Raw genomic sequence first — 19,359 nt, forward strand, 5'->3', positions numbered from 1 at the left:
TAGAAACCAGAATAGCTGGCGGCAGAATGCATGCCCACTGAGGGCTCTATGTGCCACCTCTGGCACGCGTGCCATAGGTTCACCATCATGGTCCTAGTTTGTCATTCTAAAAAAGTTAAAATCATCTCCTAATTTACCTTGTTTTTCTCTTAAGGCACCTAAAATGGCAAATTGGAACATCTAGGAATATTTTGAATTGAATCTACTTGAAACACTTGTTATATATACACCAATGTTTCTCAACCTTGGCAGCTTGAAGATTTGTGGGTTTCAATTCCCAAAATTCCCCCGCCAGTATGCTAGGCAGGGACAAACATAAACTTTTTTTTTTTGCTTTCAAAGTAAAAGTTGCAATAGTTGAGAACACTTGCAGCAAGTCCAATTCCTATCATTGCTAACCACTAACTATACTGGACAGTAAATGTGAACAGTATCACTGTCAGAATTTCTTCATTCTGTATGAAACATGTCTTTCTTTATTCTGTATAATTTGACCTCCCCTTCATTTCTAAAGGCCTTTGGTTTCATACAGAAACAATATCCGAGTAGACATTGTTCTACCGAGTAGATATTGTTCTATTGTTCACAGCTAAATCACATATTTTGCAGCCCAATGACTGGTGTGAATATCTTAGATGGTGCAAATACATGAATATCTTATGATATTATGGGTCTGAAAATCTAGCATGTCACAAAGAAAATAAAGGGGTTTCTCAAAATCTGATAAAGCTCTAATCAAAAGCTTACAATATGTGGGATAAGAGTTATTTTAACTTGACGAGGGAGCACACACACAATTGTATGTTCTTGAGAAAACTATTTTACCTGCTAAGAATTTGAACTACCGTGTTTCCTTGAAAATAAGCCCTAGTATTTTTTCAGGATGCTTGTAATATAAGCCCTACCCCCAAAATAAGCCTCAGTTAAGATTGTCAGCCAGACGGACACATTTAGTACCGTATTTTTTTCCAAAATAAGCCCTAATGGGTCTTTTGGAACGAACATTAATATAAGACCCGGTCTTATTTCCAGGGCAACACAGTAGCTTGCAGTTCTCTAGATATGAGATTTGGACGCATTTTTAAAATATTTTTTTTTGCCACTTTATCTAGCTTTGCACAATGATGTCAAGGCTAGTGCATTTTAGCATAGGAAGATGAAAACCTATGAATAAAAGTAAAACTGTATTGTCTTCTTGCAAACTTACAGAGAAACTGTTCTGCTCTTGATACAACTGAGTAACTTCGTAATCCTTTATCCTCATGTGAGGTAGTCATAAAGAAAGATGTTTGACAATGCAGTTATTCTAAACAAACATCAGATGGCAGCAAAATAAAGGGAAAAGTGATAAAATGCTAGCATTGACAACATCTAGGCAACAAGAACAAAGCACACAATAGATTGGGAAGAAATAAATGCACATTCAGCTGGCTGCACAATGAAGGTGCCCAGGCAACTATCCTTAATAAATTTGAGGATACAGAAGAGTCGTCCACTCAAACCCTGCCAACACTGTTGTGGTTTTCTAACTGTTGTCAAGATCCAAACACATGACAGAAAAAGTAAGAAAAGTGAATTTATTGAGACATAAAAGGCAGCAGCCAATTCCTTCAATTATTTTGATCCTCAGACTATTTCTTGTTAGGAAGCAAACTGGAGTCTGGGATGTTGTCCAATAGAGGCTAGTCTTCAGCAAAAAAGAGAAGTCCAGGACAGTCTATAAAAGAAAATAAAGATACAATTGCTTTTCAGGAGTGAGTATCTTTTTGCTGTAACACCACTACTTGTATGCATTTGTTCCAAAGTCAACCATATATTAATCTTCCTAGGTTCATGCAATGTATCCATTCCTCTTTTCTCTACACTGTCTGTGGAAAATTTTGGAGCTTCCCACTCATAACTATTAACCTCAAATTCCATGCTGTATATGAAAGCAGTAACTGACACCATTAATTCAATATGCTGAATTTTAGTTTGGAAATGCCACACAAGGCATATGTCCGACATAAGGCCAGATGCATTATTTGCTTGAGGATAAATAACAGAGTAAAAACAAATTAAGAAGAACAAACTTAATCACATCTCTGTGTGCTAATTACACGTACTAATATTATACTCAGCATCAATCTTTCGATCAGTTTTATTACATATCTATCTATCTATCTATCATCTATCATCTATCATCTATCTATCTATCTATCTATCTATCTATCTATCTATCTATCTATCATCTATCTATCTATCTATCTATCATCACTTTACTGAGATAGGCAGCATATAACTTGATAAATAAATGTCTGTCCATCTTTCTATGTATCTCAGAAAAACAGTAACTGAAGACTGTTAGGGATAACATGGTTACCTAACTTAGTTTGGGTAAAATAATATATATAGACTATGATAAGTGTGTGTATCACTTTAACTGTAAAACATGTATTTTGGGTGCGGTTGTAAAATCACCATAAGAGGGAGCAAGAGAGCTCACTGTTTGCTGACTTTTACTGGATTACTGACAATGATGGATTGATGGTGATAACTGCGTGTTTTCCCTGCTATTGCTGAACGAAGAAAAGAGGTTTGATTTTCTTCATATCTCTACTGCAAAAAGAGATATATTACTGGACTGATTATTTGTAAGTTTACTGACCTCTTTTTCGACACTGGACTTTGCTAATGAATAATCCCTGGACGGACTGAACTAAGTGTATGATATATGGACTGTTTGACTATGCATAATAATCTTACTGGAATAAAAACTATTTAACTGGCACAGTGTATCTGATTTACTGAGTGTAAGCTACAACAACGTTTATCTCACATATCTGCCTGCCTGACTGACTGCCGTTGCACGTTCTGCTAGGGTGTATATCCCTAACACTGGTTATGGGCCCAGCTGCACAGTCAGACTAACCAGGATATAACAGGCTTATATAAAGTGAGAGTTTGTGTAGTTACACAATACTGTAAACAGACAGCTGTGTTTTTATTAATTATAGTTTAATATCCAGAAAAAGATGGCACAAGTCAATTTACCAAGTTTGTCTCTAATATCCAAACTGGATGGAACAAACTATGTTTCATGGTCTATGAAATGCAGCCTACTTCTACGCAGAGAAGGTTTGTGGAGTATAATTCAAAACCCACCAGAATTAGATGCATGGGATCCGAAGGATGAGGATGATGCCCAGAAAATACAAGAATATCAACTGAAGAATGAGCAAGCTCTCTGTATAATAGGACTGACACTCTCTGACCAGCAGCTTGTCCATATTCGTGGAGAAGAAACAGCTGCTAAGTGTTGGGAGAATTTAAAGAAGATTTATGTTCGAGACAGTGTAGGAGCACATATAAATCTTACACGGAAGCTGTTTAGAACACATCTTCAAAAGAATGGAGACATGCTGAGTCATATAAACACTATGAAGAGAATTTTTCAGGAACTGCATGAAAAAGAACTTATCTTCACAGAACTACATCAAGTTTATATAATTTTGTCTTCTTTAGATGAGAGCTATGATGACTACGTAACTTCACTTGAAGTACTGCCAAAAGATAATCTTACATTAACTGATATTACTGGCAGATTAATTGAAGAAGCCAGGAGAAGGCTTGAAAGGGATCAACTCAGAAGGGAACAACCACAATGTGAAGAAGAGAAAATATCTTCGTCAGCATATACAATTAGAAAATGTTTTAATTCTGGAGGAAAAGGACATTTGGCTAGATTCTGCAAGAAAGCAAAAGGCCAAAATGCCAGCCAGAATGCTAAAAGGCATCAAAAGGATAAAAAATGCAGAGTTAGCCATGTATAGCAACGAAACTGTGAATAATAATTTATGGGTTGTAGATAGTGGAGCATCGCACTGCATAACGAAAGATAAGAAAAGATTTGTTAAGATGTCCACAAGTTCACAGCAGATATCGTTAGCTAATGGCTGGAAACTGAAAGCTAAAGGTGAAGGTATAGCATATTGTTCTTGCATAAAAGAAAATGTAAAAATGTAATATGTACCACAACTTAAGTTTAATTTGCTTTCGGTTAGAGTTTTGGTTAAACTAGGTTATGTAGTTACCTTTAGGGGAGAAAACTGCATAATAGAAAAGGAAGGTAAAAAAGTGACTGCAACTTTAAAAGGTGAATTGTATGTGTTAAATGATAATTCATTAGAGGTAGCTAACACAGTATATAATAATGTTAAACCTCATGATGAGTGCATACATTTGTTACACAGATGTTTAGGGCATATAAATTTTAAAATGCTTAAACAAACGGTAGAACTATCTAAAGGTATAAAACTGAAGCCTTGCAGTAAGTATTTGCACTGCAATACTTGTAGTCAAGAAAAAAGCAAGGTAATACCAGCAAATAGATTAAATGAATTTAAAACAAAGGAACCTCTAGAGGTCGTATTTGCTGATATTATAGGTCCTAAAAAACCAAGTGTGGGAGGTGCTCGTTACATACTAAGTATAATGGATCATTATTCCAGATATGGTTTCTGTTATCTAATGAAGAGTAAAACGGAAACATATCAGAATTTCTTTAATTGGCTTACATTTGCAGAAAGAAAAACTAAAAGGAAATTAGTAACTCTTATAACTGATAATGGTACGGAATTTATAAACAATAAATTCCAAAACAGACTGAAGATGGCAGGTGTTGAACATAAAAAGTCTGCACCATATAGGCCACAACATAATGCCTTTATAGAAAGACGAGGCCAAACAATACAAGCAATGGCTCGTACTATGCTGTCAGATTCAGGACTACCTGAAACTTTGTGGGGAGAAGCAATAATGTGTGGTAATCATATATTGAATAATGTTGTTAACTCAACAACAGGTGAATTACCATTCACACGGTGGCATGGTAGAAAACCTGACCTAAGCTACATGCACACATTTGGAGCACCAGCATGGGTGCATATTCCTACACAACTGAGACAAAAGGAGCAGCATAGGGCTAAAAGGTTATTCTTTGTAGGTTATGAATCTAATCACAAATCATACAGATTCTGGGAAAAAGGTACATCTAGAGTTTACTGTGGTGCTAGTGCACAATTCCTGGAACATGTAGGATGGGAAAAACTGGAGCAAGATTCAAGTAAGGAAGTAATTATAGAAACCTACAAAAGACCAAAAGAACAAATCAGTAATAAGAAGAGCGCAATTAAAGAGGAAGTACAGGAACAGCAAATAGGACCAGAACAGGAAGAAATAACAGAAGAGGAAGAAATAGATAACCAGGAACAGGTAGTACATGAAAGTCCACCTGTAAGCCCTGTAATACCTAGACGTTCTACACGTGTAACCAGACCACCTGACAGGTACCAAGCAAGTGTAGTTTGCCAAGTTAGTAAAGTTCCAACTACTGTTGAAGAACTTAGGATGTATCCTGCAAAGGAACAGGAAAATTGGCATAAGGCAATGGAAAAGGAACTAAATTCATTAAAGCAAATGAAAGTTTATGAAAATGCCAAATTACCTCCAGGTGAAAAGTCCATTGGCTGCAAATGGATATTTAAATTAAAAACTGGTAAAAATGGGACTGTTACCCATAAGGCTAGGTTGGTAGCTCAAGGATTTAATCAAACTGCATATGATTATGATGAAGTATTTGCAACGAATTTAAAGGCAACAACCTTGAGAGCAGCTTTAGTGTGGGCAGCTAAGAAAAATTATATTATAAATCATTTAGATGTAGAAACTGCCTATCTGCATGCACCATTGCAGCACACTATATATTTAAAGAAACCTATAGGTATTAAGGATAATAAAACTAATAATGACTGTTGGAAACTTAAAAAGAGTCTCTATGGATTAAAGCAATCTGGTTATGAATGGAACCAATATATTGTTAAAGAGTTAAACAATATAGGGTTTAAAGCAGGTTTAGCTGATCCATGTTTATTTAAGAGAGAGACTAATGGAACAGTATCATTATTACTGTTGTTTACAGATGATATTGCTTTAATTACAAAGACTAATAATGAAGCTACTGAAATAATATCATTATTAGGTAAGAGGATAAAATTAAAGCAATTAGGAGAGATAAGACAGTATTTAGGATTGACAATAAACAAAACCAAGAGTGGCTTTAAGATATCTCAAGAAGATAAAATTTACCAATTGCTAAAAACGTATAAAATGGAACTTTGTAAGCCAGCAAAAACTCCATCAGGAATTTTGCCGACCTGATGCTCAAAGTTCAAAATTCGATAAGACTATTTATCAATCACTAATTGGTAGTTTATCGTATATTAGTAATTGGTCAAGGCCAGACATTGCATATGGCGTTAATCAATTGGCAAGAGTCAACACTGAACCCACTGAACGTCACTGGCAAGCGCTAAAGCGTATATTAAGGTATCTTAAAAAGACAATGCACTATGCATTGTATTTGGAGCCACAAGATGATTTGATTTTAAGTGCATATGCTGATGCAAGTTTTGCAACAGACATAAACACTAGGAAATCAACTTCAGGTATGGCTATACTATTAGGTAAAGCACTGATTGGTTGGAGGTCAATTAGACAGCAACACATAAGTATGTCTACAATGGAAGCAGAATTTTCATGTCTATCTTTATTATGTACTGATTTAATTCTGTATAAACAGTTGTTATTAGATATGGGAATAACTGTTAATGATGCCATTGTAGTGTATGAGGACAATCAAGCAGCCATACGGTTGGCTACAAATATTGCTGTAAAAACGAGATCTAAGCATACAGATCTTAGATATTTGAATGTAAGGCAATCTGTAAAAAATGGTTTAATAAGATTGGAATATTGCATGACTGAAGAAAAAAAAATTGCTGATCAGTTTACAAAAGCCCAAGGTGCAGTAAAGCACAAGGAAAGTTGTGAAAACTATGGGTTAAAGTTGTAAATAGATATATATGTTATTATATTACCCAAAAGGGGAGAATGTTAGGGATAACATGGTTACCTAACTTAGTTTGGGTAAAATAATATATATAGACTATGATAAGTGTGTGTATCACTTTAACTGTGAAACATGTATTTTGGGTGCAGTTGTAAAATCACCATAAGAGGGAGCAAGAGAGCTCACTGTTTGCTGGCTTTTACTGGATTACTGACAATGATGGATTGATGGTGATAACTGCGTGTTTTCCCTGCTATTGCTGAACGAAGAAAAGAGGTTTGATTTTCTTCATATCTCTACTGCAAAAAGAGATATATTACTGGACTGATTATTTGTAAGTTTACTGACCTCTTTTTCGACACTGGACTTTGCTAATGAATAATCCCTGGACGGACTGAACTAAGTGTATGATATATGGACTGTTTGACTATGCATAATAATCTTACTGGAATAAAAACTATTTAACTAGCACAGTGTATCTGATTTACTGAGTGTAAGCTACAACAACGTTTATCTCACATATCTGCCTGCCTGCCTGACTGCCTTTGCACGTTCTGCTAGGGTGTATATCCCTAACAAAGACCAAACACATGACAGAAATATAACAGGATCTTAAAATGATTAAGAATGAAAATAATAAAATAAATAAAAATAAAATAAAATTTTAAGAAATTTCACACCTACATAATGGTGCAATGCATCATAGCATAAAACTGGGCAACATGGAACGATATGATCAAGTGGATTTAGGAGACTTTTTATCCTTAACAGTCATTATTATACTAAGATTTGGACCTAATGTTCATAAACATCATTTGATGAAAATCTTGGAAGCGGGGGAGAGCGGGAATTGCAGATTAACAACTCCTGACTGATACAATGATATTAGTTGTTCATATGAGTCAGGTGAACAAATATGGGTATGCATTGGAAGTAAGGGTTCTGAGATCAAAAGCCCAGGCATAACTTTAAACAGATCTACACCCAACCTTTAGTTGTAACGTTAATGAGGCAATGGATTATTTGTAATGATTTAAGATCTTAGAGTCAAAAAGACAAATCAGTACCAAGGTGAATTCCAATATTAAAGTAAGCTATATGATGTATAAAGTTGTGAGACATAATATCAACCACTGGCTCCGTTAGGTAAATGCTTCTTTTATGTCACCCCTGACAATGACATTAAGTATAACTAGATCCAAGTTGTCTACAAGTTCAGCCAATCAAAATCCTGCGACATTACAGTATTGGTTTTTAGACTGTCCATTAGCCCATAGGAATTTTAGGGGACACTGGCTATTTAAAATAAGTTTGCTCAAAGGTTTCAGTTTTGCCAGTAGGTGTGTAAAAATTGCTGGCTATAATCAGAGACTATAATTAGAGACATATTTTGACATAATAGCAAGCTTAGGTAAGTATCAAATTGATCCCCCTTATGTCGGCAAACTAGGGGAAAAATATAGATTAATAAGCAAGAAAAAATAAAATTAAATAAATGCTAGAGCCACATCTGAGCAAAACTCCAGAATAAATACTGATTCATTAAATTTAACAGGAACCATAAAACTCAGGCCTACCCCTTTTCGTAATGACTCCTGCATTCAAAGTAAAAGGTATACATCCAGGTATAGCTAGATCCTCCATAGCCCATGTTTCTTGAAACAAAAATATTACAGGAGGACATATAGTCTATGGATGAAACATCTGATGAAACTTCTTTGTTTTAGAGCCTGTTAACATTCCAGGAAAGGATACAGATGTCTCGTTCTCTAAGATAGTACCTTTAAACTCTGACTCTTTCAGTGAATTTGCTGAACATAGAGAATCTTTCATTGGTATGTGTGTATCTATATTGAATTTACTGGCCACGCATCTGATAAGATATCTCTGGGTAGCTTACAATTACATCTTAGTTAAAGCATAAAATGTTAAAATCAAACCTTACAACCAAAGACGGGGGGGGGGCAGAATGGGGAGGGGAGATGGGATCTGTTATTACTCAATTAACCACTTCCATTGTGCTGATCCCCCATGGAGCCCCCACACTGACTGGCACATAGGTACAAGGTTATTTGAGATTTGCTAACATTGTTCCTCAACCCTGACAACTTTAAGCTGTATGAACTTCAAAACCCAGAATTCCAGACAGTCATGGGGAAATGTTGAAATCCACACAACTTAAATTCGCTAAGGTTGAGAAGCACTGCAATGAAGTCGAGGTCAAAATTTCATGTAGCATTGCCTGTTGTAACAGTCCCTAATTTGGAGAATAGCTTCAGTATGGATGATATTAGAATTTCTAATATCAGCATGCAAATCTAAACTTGGGGGAAAGACTAATAGGCTCCCAGGGAATGAGATAAAAAGACTACTATATGGAAAGTGTTCAAAGAATATTATTCTGCATAAGGTCTGTGGTACAGAGAATACTTCAATTAAAATACATCATTTAAAAATAACATAAAAATAGAAAAACTCGTGTTGTTGGGTAGCCTTGACTCCAACACCAACACCCAGCATTTGACATTCATTTTAAATACTGATAATTAAGAGAGTGTATGAGAGGCTGTAAGTGTCTCCTACAAATTTTCAGTTGGAACTGACATTTTTGCAAAATTTGCCTCCTGCAGCACAAAACTGCCATTTCAAACATGAGGTGAGGGCTGTTTATTTGAGGGGTGGATGGGAAGTGGAGCATTGATGGCAACTGGTCTACACTTGAAATATTTCACAGGTTACTCTGTGTAGCAGATTTCCCACTTTTAAGAGCAACGATTCGCTACCCAAAAAGGGACATTTCACAAAATTGATTCCTGAAATATTTTTGTAACTTCTTATTTTCTACAAGCAAATCTTTTCTTCTGAAAAATTTCCCCCATGCCTAAAAGGTGTACATACCTCTTTCATCAGCCTACAAAATTGATGACAACGAGATGTAAGATTGTACTAGCAAAAAGGAAGTCTGCAAAGGCCCGTTCTGGTGAGATTCCTTGAAATTCTCCCTTGTTCTGTGGGTTGATTTGAATCCTCAAGCAAACTAAAGAAAAACAAGGGAAGGAAAAACACATTGTTTTAATGCACAGGTATCAAACTCGCCATGTCACCTTGCTGTTATGTGACATTTCGCAATGTTTTCCCATTTGCAGAGCTGAAGTGGGCGTGGCCTGCATGTGATGCATCCTGTCTGCGGGCCGCCAATTTTAGTGGAACATTGGAAGAAAAATATCAGAAGAGGGCTGAATGAGAAATTGTCTAGTTAAATACAATAAAATTGGCTCTAGCATTGCAAGATACAGTAGTAAACTAATTGTATGTCATATCATGATACAAATTAAACTGCACTGTACAGGTCATCCTCTACTTACAAGCATTCGTTAGAGTCCTCGAAGTTACAATGGCACTAAAAAAGTGAATCATCAGTTTTCACACTCGCAATATTATAACCAAGGTCACATGATCCAAATTGGGGGGTTGGCAACTGGCGTATTGGGCTGTTGGGTTTGAGCTCCGAGCTTGGCTCCGAATGTTTTGTCATCATTCGAGGAGACATCATCAGTATGTTTTGAATTGTGATCGTCTGTCAGAACACTGGTCTTTAAGTATTTAACTCCATAGTTAAATATTTTAAATAAGTATTTAAAGACCAGTGTTCTGACAGATGAGAACAATTCAAAGCACACTAACAATAGTGATAACATGTTTGCAACCAAAATGCCATGCTCGAAGCTCAAACCAACAGTCCAACTACCAACCCGAGCTACTAATATTCAAACACATCTCAACTGGCATGTATTCATGAGAGTTGTACAGTTCCAGGGTCAAGTTATAAACTTTTGTAACCTTTCCAGTGGTTCCCTGACAAGCCAAGTCAATGGGGAGAACCAGATTCACTTAATGATCAAATGATTCGCTTAACAACTGTAGTGATTCAATAACTATGGCAAGAAAGATTGTATAAAATGGGGCAAAACTCAACTGTGTTGCTTTGCAACAGAAATTTAGGGCTCAATAAATCGAGGATTCCCTTTAAATAAAATATCCCCCCCCCCCCATATTCTCACAGTTCAAATTAAAATCAATCTAGTGATATTCTCAAATGTTGCTCAGACAGGTAGTCCTTGACTTATGACCCCAATCGAGCCCAGACTTTATGTTGCTAAGTGAAACATTGGTTGAGTTTTGCCCTGCTGGAAGTTAAAACCCACCCCACTCCTAGTGAAATACTTTACGATATACTAAAAAGGCAGAATATTTCCCCTAAAAGAGAAGTAGAAACTCAAGAGAGGCAGGAACTCAGTCTCCACCCCCACCTTTGTCAATGGGCCATTAAGGCCTGGGCCAGTCTATTCTACATAACAAGGATCTTACCTCCATCAGGCAGAGCCATTTAATTGCCCTTCATTGCATCACCCAGCAAGATTCAACCAAACCATCAGTGGTGGGATTCAATGTTTTTAACTACTGGTTCTGTGTGTGTGGCTTGGTGGGCATGGCAGGGGAAGGTTACTGCAAAATCCTCATTCCCTCCCCATGCCAGGGGAAGAATACTGCAAAATCTCCATTCCCTCCCCACCCCACTAACCTGCTTTCCAGCTCTGTTCTCCTGTGCAGGGTAACCAAAGAAGACCCAGACCATCAGCTGGGACTCAATGGGAGGCAGATAATAGATGGGGGCGTGGCCAGTCAGAGGAGAGATTTGCTGGTTCTCTGAACTACTCAAAATTTCCGCTACTGATTCTCCAGAACTGGTCAGAACCTGTTGAATACCACCTCTGCTTAGCACACAACCTACAGAGCTAGCTATGACCCCTGACAGCAACCAATCAGGATACTCTTCCTGCGCCCCAGGAAGTTCAAAGCCAGAGAGGGTATAAAACCCAGGGACTCTCAGCATCTCCTCCCCTTACCTTCACCCAAGAACTCCAAGGCATGTGGTCCTGTCCACCATTAAACCATCTTTCCAAGGAGCTTCCTTGTTTCCATGGTCTTCCTCCCCACTTGGAACTGAGCCCAGAAGGACAGTTCTTCCAAAAGCCCCATATTATGACATTTCTTGCCGGAGTGGTTAAGGGGAAATGACCACAATCATTAAGCGAATCTGGCTTCCCCACTGGCTTTGCTTGACAGAAAGGTCATAAAAAGGGGATTATGTGACCCGGGGGACACTGCAATCCATATGACCCGCTTGCTAAGCCTCCGAATGTTGATCCTGCGACCATAGGGATGCTGCAAGTGCAAAAAGTGTGGTTAAGTGTGAAAAACGGTCATAAAGTCATTTTTCCCCTCCAGTGTCGTAGTACGAGTAGTCCTTAATGGGTCTAAGTCTACATGGAGGGAAGTAAGCAGTGGGATGCCACAACGTTCCATCTTAGGCCCAGTACTCTTCAATATCTTCATTAACGACTTAGATGAGGGAATAGAAGGGGAACTTACCAAACTTGCAGATGATACTAAACTGGCAGGAATAGCTAGCACCCAAGAAGATAGGCTCAAGATCCAGATGGATCTTGACAGACTAGAACACTGGGCCATATCTAACAAAATGAAATTCAATGTAGAGAAAAGAAAAGTCCTACATTTAGGCAAGAAAAACCAAAAGTACACATATAGACTGGGTGAAACCAGGCTCAATAGCAGTAACTGTGAGAGGGATCTTGGAGTCTTATTGGACAACCAGCTAAATATGAGCCAGCAGTGTGCAGCAGCAGCCATAAAAGCTAATGCGATCCTAAGTTGTATTAACAGAGGGATACAGTCAAGATCAAGGGAAGTACTAATACCACTCAATAAAGCCATAGTAAGACCACACCTAGAGTACTGCATCGTTTTGTTCACCACATTATAAAAAAGATGCTGAGACTCTAGAAAGAGTACAGAGAAGAGCAACCAGGATGATTAGGGGACTGGAGGCTAAAACATACAATGAACGGCTGCAGGAACTGGGCTTGGCTAGTCTAGTGAAGAGAAGGACCAGGGGAGACATGATAGCAGTGTCCCAATATTTGAGGGGCTGCCCCAGAGAGGAGGAGGTCAAGCTATTTTCCAAGGTACCCGAAGGCCAGACAAGGAATAATGGATGGAAACTGATCAAGGAGAAATTAACCTAAAAATAAGGAGAAACTTTCTGACAGCGAGAACAATCAACCAATGGAACAGCTTGCCCTCAGAAGTTCTGGGAGCGCCATCACTTAAGACTTTCAAGAAGAGATTGGATTGCCATTTGTCAGAAATGGTGTAGGGTCTCCCGCTTGGGAGAGGGTTGAACTATATGACCTACAAGGTCACTTCGAACTCTGATTATCTGTTATCTGTTACTTTGGTGCTGAAAAAAAAAAGTACTTCGCTTTGAACTGCCACATTACCTGTATTGCCATGGCAATCACAAAGCCCCGCCCCCTCAAGCAACGGCCTTCTGGAGATTGCCACGGCGACATAGAAATACCCCCCTCCCCAGCCTTGTAAACCTCGGCAATGAAGGGGGGACAGGAGACACGGGGGTAGGAGGTGGCGGTTACCATGGCAACACGAAGGCAAACGGGTTGCCACGGGGACAGTCGCGCCTGCGCAAACCGACTGGGTCCCTACCCGACCCAGTCAGAAAGCGTCTCACCGCCCAGGATGAAACTGCCCACAGCCGAGATGAAGCCCGAGAGGAAAGAGTTGAAAGGGAAGGTGCCGACGCCGAGGCAGTAGCCGAACTGCAAGGCCCCAGTCAGCATGACGTAGAGCAGATAGGCGTCCAGCACTTTCAGGCGGCTCGGCGTCCCGCTGCTATACTCGGACAGGAAGCGCCGCACAACGGAGGTCACCGAGCTCGCCCCGGAGCCAGACGATCCAGACGCAGAACCCGACATAGCGACGACAGACACACTACCCAGACTTCGTTTGCTTGAGTGGCCGGAAGCAAGCAAAAGCTTCCGGGGGTCGCTTTGGAACATGCGCATGCGTAGTGCAGAAAACGCGGTTCCCACCAACGTCAAGTCGGTATGGGCAGACTAGCACGCATGCGTAGTACGTCAACCTTTGACCGGTGATGAACGCGTGGGATAGTCTGATGAGCCGAGAAATGGTCTGTGGCTGTGAATCGCCTTTTACGCATGCGTGGTACAGTCATCATTGCGCGTGCGCTTTTGGTTCTATCCCTGGATTAAAAATGATTTTAATCTCAGTGGGTGTGTTCTTAATGAATCTTTAAAAAGCAAATATTTCATTCTTTTGGGGTTTATGCCTCTAAATAAATGGGTGAAGATAAATTCCCCCAGGAATATAAGTATAAAAAATAAAAATATTTACAATATACTTTATAAAAGCATTAAGTAGCATTAACTATATGCTTATGTAGATTCTCAATCATTCAGTTTTTCTCTGATCCATCCATCTTTCTCTGATCCTCCATTGTCTCTTAATTCATCCATCCATTCATAACTAATGAAGCTGCTTGGATGAGAAGCGAAATATGTAAACAAAATATGTAAAAATATGTAAACATGTAAACAAGCTAAATACATTACTAACATGGGCTGCATCCTGCCCATACCCTTTTATCTTTCTTGGTGATTTCAATCTACCTCATATTGATTGGACCCTAAATGATTGTACAACTGAAATCATACACACAACCTTCTACAATGCTATTACAAATCTGGGACTGCAACAACTAGTAACCAACAACACTAGACTAAACAACTGCCTCGATCTCATCTTCTGCAATAGTTTGAATTTAATTTACGGAATACAAACTAAAGAACCCTTTTCCAGTAGTGACCACAATATGATTGACTTTTGTCTCAACATACGTCCACACAAAAATCACCACAATGATGTAATCCCCAAATGTAACTTCAAAAAAGGCAACTATGATCTTATAGACAACGATCTCTCATCCCTGGATTGGCAATCTCTATTCACTGGATGCAATACTGTTGAAGACCATTACAACATACCGTGTTTCTCCAACAATACGGCCTCCACCAATAGGAAGCCCCACCATGTTTTATTGGCATAAAATCAAATTAAGCCCCTCCCCCCCCAAATTAAGCCCCATATTAAACATGTGAAATGGGGGGAGAGCGGGGGGCTTGTCGTTAGTAAGTACTTTTGTTGCATGCCCGGATATGGTGCTGCCTTCGTTGGTGGGGCACTTCATATCGGGAGACCTTCCACCGTTGCTTCTCCCTTCTCCCTTGCTGCCCCTTCTCCCTTGCTGCCGCGGCATTTGGCGCAGCCACGTGCGGCCAGTCAGGGCTCCTCCCTGTAACCGGAGCCCTGAGGAGACACTTGGCTTCAGGCTCCCGTCTTCCTTTGCTTTCAAGGTAAAGCGAATTATTTTACAAAGCCTCCCTGCCCGAGAGGGCAGCCCAACCCCACGTGGGGAGGCTAATTTCCGGGGCCTCTTCCATTCCTCCCGACCTCCCTACGCTGCGCGCCTCTGACGCGCCGCTCCCTTCAGCCCAGCGAGCTTCTTCTACCTCAAAGAAAGGCCAGGCGGGCGGCTGCAGACAGCAGCAGCGGGTCTGAGCCGCTCACAGCGAAACAGCCACCACCCGTAGCCCAACGTGGGAGAACGAGCGAGGTTAGCGCCCGCCAGCCCGGGCGAGATTTGGGAACGAGGGCAGGAGGATGCATGCACACACCCGCAGCTCACTTTCCCAGCTTTGCCCAGCCCTTACGGCTCTGGCGCGGCCCTGGCAGGATGAGCGGAGGGTCCGGCGGGAGGCGCTCGCTGCCCGCCAGGGCGCGCCAGAGCCGTAGGGCTGGGCAAAGCTGGGAAAGTGAGCCGCGGGTGTGTGCGTGCCTCCTCCTGCCCCTCGTTCCCAAATCTCGCCCGGGCTGGCGGGCGCTAAGCTCGCTCGTTCTCCCGCGCCGGGCTACGGGTGGTGGCTGTTTCCGCTGCGGCGGCTCAGACCCGCTGCTGCTGCTCCGCAGCCGCCCGCCTGGCCTTTCTTTGAGGTGGAAGAGCTCGCTGGGCTGAAGGAGCGGCGCTGGTCAGAGGCGCGCAGCGTAGGAGGTCGGGGAGGAACGGAAGAGGCCCCGGGAGATTAGCCTCCCAAGTGGGTTGGGCTGCCCTCTCGGGCAGGGGAGGCTTTGTAAAATAATTCGCTTACCTTCGAAAGCAAAGGGAAGACGGAGCGCCTGAAGCCAAGTGTCTCCTCAGGGCTCCAGGTTGCAGGAGGAGCCCTGACTGGCCGCATGTGGCTGCGCCAACGCCGCGGCAGCAAGGGAGAAGGGAAAGCAACGGTGGCCCGAACCCGAAGGTCTCCCGAATATCCAAGCTGTCGCCGCCCGCCCACCCATCCGAGGATGCAAGGGGGAGAATTAAGTCACCCCCAAAAAAGACGTCCTAGCCATTTTTTCGGGGGTCAAAAAAAAATAAGGCCCGGCCTTATTATGTGAGAAACACGGTATTTTTACTTGAAGTCAAAAGAGTCATCAAACTATATGTACCAACAACAACTCCCAAAACAAAACAAAAAAGCAGATTACCCATATCAATAAGGAAACTTCAATCCAAAAAGAGATCACTCTGGAGGAAAAACAAATCTGGTCACGTTGCCAATTTCAAAAACCGATACAAAAATTTATGCCACCAGATAAAGACCGAATGCATCAATTATCACATTAAACAAGAGGAAAACCTTCTAAGCACCAATTCCACCCGTGCTTTTTACAATTTTGTAAACAACAAACTAAAAGACTCAAGGTCCATCCCTCCCTTGTTAGGACCTGATGGTAAAGACTGCACGACGACACCATTAAAGCCAACATCTTTAACACATTCTTCGGCTCAGTATTTGTAAACAGCAATGGATCATGCCCAGTATTTCCTAGCCGTACCACAGATAACAATAATGATCTAATACATATCGATTTCACAGAAGACAATGTTGAAAAATCACTACGCAATCTAAAACCATCTCTATCTATTGGACCGGATGGAATATGTGCCTACTTCTTAAGAAAGCTATCCACTGCAATAGCCAAACCTCTAAGCATAATCTTTGAAAAATCTTTCAGGACCAGCTCCTTGCCTAACCTATGGTCACAAGCCACAGTCATCCCCATCTTCAAAAAGGAGACCCAAGCCTAGTTGAAAATTACAGGCCAATCTCCTTATGCTGCGTCACCTGTAAAGTCATGGAATCAATTATTAACCAATCTATCATCCTCCACTTAGAGACAAATAACCTACTCTCCAATAAACAATTTGGTTTCAGAAAAATCTATCCTGTAATCTACAACTCTTACACTGCAAAAACATATGGACAACACAACTCGACCAGGGCAAAGCAATAGACGCAATCTACATAGACTTCTGTAAAGCCTTTGATTCAGTGGTACACGATAAACTATTCCTAAAAATAAAATCCTATGGTATCTCTGGACAACTGAATAACTGGATAGAAGCATTCCTGTCAAACAGACAACAAATGGTCAAAATCAGGAGCGTCCTATCAAATCCAGTACCTGTCAATAGTGGTGTCCCCCAAGGCAGTGTTCTAGGACCAACTCTCTTCATACTCTACATAAACGACCTCTGTGATCATATTAAGAGCAATTGCGTTCTCTTCGCTGATGATGTAAAGCTGTTCAATACCACAGACAATACTGCTACCCTACAAAAAGATCTTGACTATGTATCAGAATGGTCAAACAAATGGCAACTTCAAATCTCAACAAATAAATGCTCTGTCTTACATATTGGCAAAAAAATCAGAAAATAAAATACAAGCTGAATAGTCAAGAACTTGTTGATGACCCAAGCTCTGTAAAGGACCTTGGAATACTCACCTCTAATGATCTAAGTGCTAGAGCCCACTGCAACTACATAGCCAAAAGGCATTAAGAGTTGTTAACCTAATCCTACGTAGCTTTTTCTCTGGTAATATCACACTACTAACCAGAGCATACAAAACATTTGCTAGACCAATACTCGAATACAGTTCATCAGTCTGGAATCCACATTACGTATCTGATATTAGCACAATTGAGAAAGTCCAGAAATATTTCACAAGAAGAGTTCTCCACTCCTCTACTCGTTGTAGAATACCTTATGCCACCAGACTTGAAATTCTAAAACTAGAAAACCTTGAATTACGCGTCTTCGGTCTGACTTAAGCATGGTATATAAAATCATACATTGCAATGTCCTACCTGTCAGTGAATACTTCAGCTTCAACCATAACAACACAAGAGCACACAATAGATACAAACTCAAAGTAAACCGCACCAAACTTGATTGCAGGAAATACGACTTCAGCAATAGAGTGGTCAATGTCTGGAATACTCTACCCGACTCTGTAGTTTCTTCCCCAAACCCCAAAAACTTTAACCTTAGACTGTCTACTATTGACCTCACCCCTTTCCTAAGAGGTCTGTAGGGGGCGTGCATAAGCGCACCAACGTGCCTACCGTCCCTGTCCTATTGTTTCTCTTATTCTTTTATTTTTCATATATGTACCCATTTCATGTATTCACAACTATGTATACTCTTATACTTATTATCTTGTAAACAATTGGCAAATCAAATAAATAAATAAATAAATAAATATCTTCAAGGAAAAACAAAGCCCAGGTGCCTTTTGGGGAAAAAATACCATCTTTGGGAATAGCATTAACTACTTTCAGTGTCTAGGTAATACAAGTACACAGTCCATAGGGCGCTAGGATTTTGCTATTCAAAGTTCAGCAGTCCGCGAGGTTTTGCAAGTTTGCTGCCATCTAGTCGTCCAGACCTTGCAGCCCAGATAATGCAGGTACTGCATCTATTCGTTTGCATGAATGCATCTTATTAGTTTAGTCCTCAGCCTTTGCAACCCCGCTGGGTTGAAGTACTCCTCCTACTTTACGAGAGTTCAAAAACAGTGCCATGGGGGGGGGGGTGAAAAAGAGACCACCATCCGCCTCTTGCATGTATGTAAAGATCGAGCCTTTTCTGTAAGAGTCTTCAAACTTGGCAAGTTTAAGACTTGTGGACTTGAACTCCCAGAATTCCTGAGCTAACATGACTGGAGGAGGAGGAATTCTGGGAGTTCAAGTCCACAAGTCTTAAAGCTGTCAAATTTGAAGGCCCCCTGCTCTTCTGCCAGGCAGACAAGACAGCAATCCCTCTCTTGGTTGCAATACCGCCTATCCTTGGCCCAGCCCCACACCCGTCAATCAAGCCCACCGAGGCTCCTCCCCTCTTTGTGACACCTCCCTCCTTTCCTCCTCCCTGGCAGTTTTCCTCTAACTGATCTAACTCACCTACCCATTCACCACCAGGCAGGAGGGAGCACCAGGGAGGGCTGCTGCCGCGCTCTCTTTTGGAGCTTCCCTCCCGCCCCCGCCCTTCCCTCCATTCAAAAGCCCAGCAGGAACGTTCCACAACCGCCCCCCCTTTTTTTTTCACCTCTCTTCCAATCCATTCATAAAATGCAAGCCCCGCCCCGCCTCTGCCAGAAGCTGGGCACGCCCCCGTTCTGAACGACCCC

The 19,359-nt window shown here is 40.8% G+C and overlaps 1 protein-coding gene across 1 annotated transcript; it reads right to left on the bottom strand.

The window, feature by feature from the left end:
- Positions 1-1,563: 1,563 nt before the first annotated feature.
- Positions 1,564-13,811, bottom strand: DAD1 (defender against cell death 1). The gene is made up of 3 exons (XM_026689981.2): positions 13,500-13,811; positions 9,788-9,926; positions 1,564-1,717 (listed from the first exon to the last, which is right to left on the bottom strand). The coding sequence occupies exons 1-2, from the start codon at positions 13,741-13,743 to the stop codon at positions 9,796-9,798; spliced, it is 375 nt and encodes a 124-aa protein (XP_026545766.1). The 5' UTR covers positions 13,744-13,811; the 3' UTR covers positions 1,564-1,717; positions 9,788-9,795.
- Positions 13,812-19,359: the final 5,548 nt, after the last annotated feature.

This window comes from Notechis scutatus, chromosome Z (genome assembly GCF_049901735.1).
Source record: "Notechis scutatus isolate UNSWTSFEM ecotype Mainland chromosome Z, rNotScu1.2, whole genome shotgun sequence".
Lineage (NCBI taxonomy): Eukaryota > Metazoa > Chordata > Lepidosauria > Squamata > Elapidae > Notechis > Notechis scutatus.